The 8,231-nt window shown below is 33.7% G+C and overlaps 1 protein-coding gene across 1 annotated transcript; it reads left to right on the forward strand.

The window, feature by feature from the left end:
• Positions 1-2,267: 2,267 nt before the first annotated feature.
• On the forward strand, positions 2,268-7,648 carry LOC120199708. The gene is made up of 4 exons (XM_039200728.1): positions 2,268-2,616; positions 2,707-2,780; positions 6,901-7,096; positions 7,236-7,648. Exons 1-4 carry the CDS (start codon positions 2,268-2,270, stop codon positions 7,646-7,648), a joined length of 1,032 nt encoding a protein of 343 aa, XP_039056659.1.
• Positions 7,649-8,231: the final 583 nt, after the last annotated feature.

Genomic DNA, 8,231 nt, shown 5'->3' on the forward strand with positions numbered 1-8,231 from the left:
ATTATTATATTAGATCAGAGGTTTTCACTATTTTATTGGCATGTATACATTATAAGACACTCTAGACTCTGGTTTATGCCGAGAATCGACTAAACCGTAGCTTTGATACCATCAAATGTAACACCCCACCCCGTACCCGACCCGTATATGAGTATGAGGTGTCACATTAACTTTTCAAAATTTGACTCTTTACGAAAATCAAGGAAATTTTAACCTTTCATTAAAATAAAAGTTATTACTTTATATAAGTTGACCAAAACAAGACAAAATCGATCAAAGCATTCGTAACTAACACATTTCTTACATGGCAACACACTATATACAATAAAATACATACTTTCTCATTTACTTCTGATTTGATCTTCCAGTAGAGACGCTGTCATTGCCACTCCTATTTTTGCTCTTCTTGTTCCTTTGTACCTACATGTAAATCACTTACATGCTAAGTCATAGACTTAGTGAGACATAATAATAAATACTTAAACAATAAAATCATGAACATGTACCAATATCAATTCATTATGACATTGCAATGCACATGTTGATACCACACTATGACATATATAAATATGATATGCAGGAATGAACATTTACGTTTATAAGAGTTTTTCATTCAATTTATCTTTGGATGCCCATGTACATTATTGAGAATAGTACATGAGTACACTGAGCTTGTTCACAATGCTATCACCACAGCTCGAATAAAATCCCACTAGGGGCACTGAATGTTTGTCCCGAAGGACCACTGATAATCCCTCGACTCTTGGCATGCCAATTATACCTACAGCTCTTATATTAAATAACATGGGCTTAAATATGAATACATTTCTTATTTCATATCTCTTTTATCACTGTCCATGTAAACACATAGGTCACTTCATATGCACACATATGATCACTTGAATTATTTCACATACATGGATTAATTCTCTTATAATGGCATTCATTAATATAATATCATGTTAAAGCATGAATGCATTATACATGTAATCACTATAACATTAATATATATATATGTATACATATATATAAGTATAAAATCATAAATTCAACTATAAGAGATAGACTCATCGCAAGTCTTATCTCAATACAATTCTATGTAGGATATGCACTCACTTTAGCCTTGTTTGATTTGACTCGATCCTAATCCTTCAATTGATCCAGAACAAGATTACGTTCTATATCTACATAATCATACATTGATACATATCAGTATTCTTAATAACATACCCTAATCTTTCATTTCTTAAACTAAAGGAAAAACAAATTTCATTTCTTATCTAAAGTAGGTATCAGTACCCTCTATAGGGTATCGATACCTAACTCAACTGAGGCATCGATACCATGCCTAGGTATCAATACCCATATTGCATTTTGAAATTTTCATTCCAAGGGGGTATCGATACACTCCTGAAGGTATCGATACCCTTTGGATATTTTCTTGAAATTTGCTCTGGAGGTATCGGTCCTGTTGAATGTGTATCGATACCCGTTACCTAGAATTCACATTTTAAGCACAAAAATTCACTCAATTCCTCACCAATACTTCATGTTCAACCTTTTTCATATTTTAAACTCAAATACACATACTTAAGCCCATTTGTACTCATTTATCACATCTTAACTCTCAAAATCCTATCATCTACATGGACTTCCAGAATTATACCAATTTTTCACTTGTTCTAAATCTAATTCTATCACTTCCTATTCCTTAACAAAGTTGGTGACAAGTCAAATTTGGTCTAGAAATCTAATTACTATATTTCTACCAAAATTTTACTTATTAACTTCCTTTTTACAATCCTTCATATACCTTTCATCTTGTGGTTTTAAGACAAATTAAGCTTTTCTTAAGCTTAATTTTCATCCAATGATCATAAACCAATCTTAAATTCAGCAAGAAATGAACTAACCATGAACTCTCCTTTGATTTTGGACCTTTACACACAAAGAATAAGAGAGGAGAAGAAACTATGGAAACCTTGTGTTTTGCATCCTTTACTTCCACGTGTGGTTAATATATAACCCTTCTTTAATTTAATTATTTTACTATCAAAATGAACATTTTTTCTTTCTATTTCTCCTTCTTTTCAATTCAATCCTACACAATATTTCCCATATAAGTCCTTGAACTATTTAACTATAATGCTTTAGTCACCAAATTCTAAAATTGTATAATTTAGTCACGAACCCGATATGGAGGATGTTACAGTGATATTTCAAAGACAGCTTTTTGTACTCGATATGGGCATTATGAATTTGTAGTGATGCCATTTGGTTTGACTTATGCACCAGCAGTATTCATGGACTTAATAAATCGAGTTTTTCAACCATACTTGGATCAGTTCGTGGTATTGTTTGTAGATGATATCCTGGTTTATTCCAAGTCAAAGAAGGATCATAATACTCATCTTAGAGTGGTCCTTCGGATACTTCGTGAAAAGAAGTTATATGCTAAATTGTCCAAATACGAGTTTTGGTTGTCGGAGATTTCCTTTCTTGGTCATTTAGTGTCGTTAGAAGGCATTAGAGTGGACCCTAAAAAGATCCAAGCTATAATAGAATGGAAATCTATAAAGAATATTACGGAATTTCAGAGTTTCTTGTTCCTGGAAGGTTATTATAGACTATTTGTGAAGAATTTTTCCATGTTATCTCTGCCGCTAACTAAGCTTTTGCGAAAATATGTGTCGTTTGTGTGGACAGGAAAATGCCAAGAAAGTTTTGAGATGCTAAAGAGAATTTTAATGAGGCTTCAGTGCTTGTGCAACCTGATTCGGGTAAAGAATATGTCGTGTATAGTGATGCATCCCATAATGGGTTGGGTTATGTTCTGATGTAAGAAGGCAAGGTTGTGGCTTATACCTCCAGACAATTGAAGAATCACGAGAAAAATTACCCGACCATGACTTAGAATTGATTGAAGTTATTTTTGCTTTAAAAATCTGGCTCCATTATTTGTACGGTAGATCATAAAAGCTTAAATTATATGTTGACTAAAAAAGAACTGAATTTCAGGCAGAGAAGATGGATAGAGCTTTTTAAAGATTATGAATTTAATATCGACTACCATCCGGGAAAAGCTAATGTGGTAGCAAATGAACTCAGTCGAAAAACTTTTACAGCTTAAAGGGCTTTAGACGCACGTATGTCTGTGAATGGAGATGGTGCTGTGATTGCCGAATTAAAGTTAAAACTGATGTTATTGAACCAAGTAAAAGAACTGCAAAGGAGAGATAAAAATTGTTTGATAAAATTGGCATTGGTTGAAAAAGAAGAGAACAAAGATTTTGAAAGAAGAGATGATGGATGCCTATATTACCGGGGAAGGCTTTATATTCCCGATGATGATGATATGAGGAGAGATATTCTTTACAAAGCCCATTATAGCCCTTTGATTATGCATCCAGGCGGGAAAAAGATGTATCAATACTTGAAGAGTCGTTATTAGGGGTCTAGAATGAAAAGAGCAGTGACAGAATTTGTGGCTAAATGTTTATCATGTCAGCAAGTGAAAGTTGAACATCAGGTGTCATCCAGATTACTACAGCCTATATCTATTCCTGAGTGGAAGTGGGAATGAGTAATAATGGATTTTGTTTCGAGGTTATTGTTGTCATCAGGTAAAAAGGATCGATATGGGTTATAGTGGACAGATTAACTAAGACAGCCCATTTTATTCCGGTGCGAGTAGACTACTCGATGAATAAGCTTGCGGAATTGTATATAAAAGAGATAGCCAAACTACATGGAGTGCCGATATCGATAGTGTCCGATCGAGACTCCAGGTTTACTTCAAGATTTTAGAAATCTTTACGTGAGGCATTGGGAACTCGATTGAATTTTAGTATAACTTTTCATCCCCAGACAGATGGGCAGTCAAAGTGAGATATTTAGATACTGGAGGATATGCTTAGGGCATGTGTGATTGAATTTATGGGATCATGGGAAAAGTATTTTCCTTTAGAAAAATTTCCGTATAATAATAGTTATCAATCCAATATAAAGATGGCCCCGTATGAAGCTCTGTATGGGAGAAAATGTCGAACACCATTAAATTGGTTTGAATTGAAAGATTGAGATCTAGTCGGGCTAGATTTGATGAAAGATATGGATGAGAAAGTAAAGATTGTACAGGGTAATCTTAAGATAGCCTCAGATCGCCAGAATTCATATACGGATTTGAAAAGTAAAGAAATAGAATTTCATGTGGGAGATAAAGTATTTCTAAAAGTATCGCATTGGAAGAAGGTATTACGATTTGGGCGAAAATGAACGCTAAGTCCGAGAATTATTGGACTGTATGAGATATTGAAAAGAATTGAACCCGTGGCTTATCAATTAGCTATGCCTACGGATATGGACAAGATCCATAATGTTTTTCATGTATCGATGCTTAGGTGGTACATATCAGATCCCTCACAAGTTATTACTCCGGAAGAGGTAGAAATCCGACCAGATTTAAATTATGAGGAAGAACTGGTACAAATTTTGGCTAAGAAAACCAAGGAATTGCGTAGTAAAAGGATTTTGTTGGTTAAAGTACTTTGGAAGAATCATAAGGTGGAAGAGGCTACCTGGAAAAAGAAGAGAATATGAAAAACTAGTTTCCACTTCTCTTTGCTTCAGGTATTTCTTTAAAATTCGAGAACGAATTTTCTTAAGGGGGAAGATTTGTAATACCCCAAATAATAGGACAATTATTAAATTGAAAGGAATTAAAATTTGGAGGACTAAATTGATTAATTAATAAAGATAAGAATGATGTGGAAATAGTAGTCTAGACTAAATTGTAGAGAGGAAAGATTAAAAAGGGCATTTATGGGTATTTGGATATAAATGAATTTAAAATTCATTTATTATGGTAGATATATATATATATATATATATTAGAGAAATAAATAGGAGATTAAAACTAAGTTATGAATGAAATATTAGAGATTAAAGAAAATGGGTTTGATAATGATATGTTAATATATGAAGGTTTATTAATGTTTGTTGGTAAAATTGACTTGTCATTAAGGTAAATGAAAGATTAGAAGCATTGGTTGAATGAAATAACAAGTTAGAAATTGTGAGTTGATTTTTACAATCAAATGCTCTTGAGGAATATTGGATGTTTTAAGTGTCTAAATGAAGAAAAGGAAGTAGGGTTAAGTAAAGAAGTGTTATATAGTATTACTAAAGGAAAATGAAAGGGAAATTGGCCAAAGTTGGGTAAATTTCGGGTTGAAAACTGAAAAATCTGGGCAGGGGTATTGATACCTAATAAAGTGGTATTGATACCATAAGCAAAATTAAGCTAAATCATCTAAGAAGTATCGATACTGATTCAATCAGTATAGGTACCTAATGAAGTGGTATCAATACCATAGTGAGGGTATCGATACCGGGTAAACATTGAACTTAACTTTGGTATCAATACCATATAAGGGTATCGGTACCATAGTATAGTTGTATCGATACCTATGGTAAGGGTATCGATACTAGGCCACATCGAATCTAATTTTGGTATTGATACTGGTAGGGGGTATCGATACCATAGTAGGGTAGTATCGATACCATAGTAGGGGTATCAATACTGAAAGGCCAGAAATTGTAATTTGTGTTGATATTGTAGTAGAAAAATTAATAATCAGTATTTTGATTAATTTTAAGCTGTAATTGTTAGGAAATACACTAACAATTGATATTACTCATGTATTTAATGAATGTGGGATAGATCAAAATCAAGCTCCTGAGTAGAGCAAGATGAAAAGCAAGGGACAAGTTCCACAGTAATTATCTTTACTTGTGGACTTTGAGCAAGGAAAGCCAGGTGAGTACATTTATTGTATGTAATTTATATGAAAATGATTAGAAATTATCCAGAATGTAATACTTATATGTTAATGTATATTTTACCAAAATTATTATGTGTTATAGAATATATGAAATTGATGTTGTGAATGAGGTTTTAATGTATGAACTGCTCTAAAATGAATGTAAAAGAATAATGCATATGGGTGCATAATGGGCATGAAAGGATGCCAGAGTTGAAATGCATATAGGTGCATTATCAACAGAAAAGTATACTAGAGTTGAAATGTATATGGGCGCATTTATCAACAGAAAAATATATTATGGTTGAGATGTATATGGGTACATTATCAACATAAAAGTATACTATAGTTGAAATGCATATGGGTACATTATCAACATAAACGATGTTAGAGTTTAAAATGTATAATGATGTATTATAAACATAAATGAAGGTTACAAATGAAAAGAAAGAATCATGGCAAATGGTTTTGATAAATGGAAAATAAAATATGTTTGAAGACCACATGTTATTTATTATATCATGACTCACTAAGATATACTTATCATGTGTAATTACACGTGTAGGTAACAGCAGATAATCATCAAGTAAAGAGTGAAGCTGTAGCAGTAGACATCATCTACTAAGGTTGACTCCTTAGTAACATTAGGACTTTAATAACCATTTTGGAGCCTATTTGGCATGTAATCAAATATAACAAAATATTTTGTATTATGTTTTAATGAATATGTATTTATGATGTTAATTATGTGGAATTAAGTTTACAACAAAATTTTAAAGGATTTTCACAATGAGTATACCATATTTTCAGTAATGTGACATTTGTATTTGTATATGTAACTGTATATATAATATGAGTGTTATATTTATTGGTATCAGAACTATAGGTTTAGCCGATTCTCGGCCAAATTTAGTTTTATTTTAAAATAGAAAAAGGATTACATGCTAATAAGGTTGTCAATGTTACTGAGATGGTGTCATTAAAGGATGATTAATAACACTCCTTACTGATGATAATATTACTGAGACGGTGTCAAATGTTACTAATGATAATGATATCATTATGTATGTTTTATTAGATGTTAGAATCCTTAAATTCTCGAAGAGCGGAGGAACAAGAAATGCAAGAGGGAACGGGGAGTGAAAGTTATGAGGATAATAATGCACAACCTCTTCCTTCAGAAAATGCAAGTGCACCTGCACCCCAAGGGATTCCGACTCCCGACTTTGGAAATTTCATGCAAGCCCTTGATGTCATTTTTACTTTCTCATCCAGTAACTAGAATGTTGATTCCCAATGAGCTGAAGAGTTTGGGAGCTTCAGAGTTCCGAGGGGATGAGGGTGAGGGTCTTATGAAAGTCGATATGTGGTTAAATGATGTGATGATTATGCTTGAAAGCCTATAATGTACAGATCAAAAGAAGCTGGGAGAAGTTGTATCCTTGTTAAGAGAATCAGCTCGAGTAAGGTGGTCTAATACTACGATGTATGCATCACCGGAGCAAGTCACATGGCAATTTTTCCAGGAAAAATTCAAAAACAAATATGTGGGTGAGCAGTTCAAACGAGCAATGTTGATAAAGTTCCTTAATTTAAAGCAAGGTGACCGAGTAGTCCATGAATTTGAGGCTGAATACAACAAGTTGAGCCGTTTTGCCACTGAAATTTTGCCAAATGATAAGGCCAGGCGTGATTGGTTCATAGAGGGTTTAAGGTCGAAGCTAAAAGAAATGATGATGGCCTTGAACTTTTCGAATCTGCAAGAAGTTATAAATAGAGCCAAAGCTATTGAAAGAGCTGAGGAGGAAACATTAGCGGCGAAATAGAGTGTTCAAGCGGGGAAGAGAGTGGGAATGCCTTCTACACCGCATTACGCTAAAAGAGGAAATGGCTCGAGTTCTAGATTCTCAGGAGAGATAGCTTTGCAGTAGTATCACAGAAGAGTATACAATCTCAGTCTTTTTCTGTTAGCTCGGGTAGAGCTTCTGGGGAAAGAAATCAATGTCAAACTGTGGTAAATTGCACCGAGGAATTTCTAGATTTGTCAGTGGAGATTGTTTTTTATGTGGTGATATGGGTCACTTTGCTCGGAAATGCCCTAAGAAGTTTGGTGATAATTCGGCATAGTCTGAACGATCAATGGCAACCTTAAATAGAAACAGAGAAAGGGGTAGGTCCAGGGGACATATAGACTCAATGCCAAGACAAGAGACTCAAGGAGTGGCCATAATTTACAATCTTAAGACCACTGAGGATCAAGATGACCCTGAAATCATAATAGGTATTTTCCATCTTTACGATGAACCTGTATTTGTTTTAGTTGACCCTAGTTCTACACATTCATACATTAGTACAAAGTTGGTTAGAGATAGAGGAATTCCTTTAGAACCAATAGTGAGTGAGATGATA

This window comes from Hibiscus syriacus, unplaced genomic scaffold (genome assembly GCF_006381635.1).
Source record: "Hibiscus syriacus cultivar Baekdansim isolate YM2019G1 unplaced genomic scaffold, ASM638163v2 tig00000340_pilon, whole genome shotgun sequence".
Taxonomy (NCBI): domain Eukaryota; kingdom Viridiplantae; phylum Streptophyta; class Magnoliopsida; order Malvales; family Malvaceae; genus Hibiscus; species Hibiscus syriacus.

Excerpts from the sequence above, each read along its gene's own strand:
- LOC120199708 (XM_039200728.1), top strand. The coding sequence starts at position 2,268 with ATGCCATTTGGTTTGACTTATGCACCAGCAGTATTCATGGACTTAATA. Across the intron at positions 2,617-2,706 it reads GAGTTTCTTGTTCCTGGAAG|GAAAATGCCAAGAAAGTTTT; the intron begins GTTATTATAGAC and ends TTGTGTGGACAG. Across the intron at positions 7,097-7,235 it reads CATTTTTACTTTCTCATCCA|ATCAAAAGAAGCTGGGAGAA; the intron begins GTAACTAGAATG and ends TATAATGTACAG.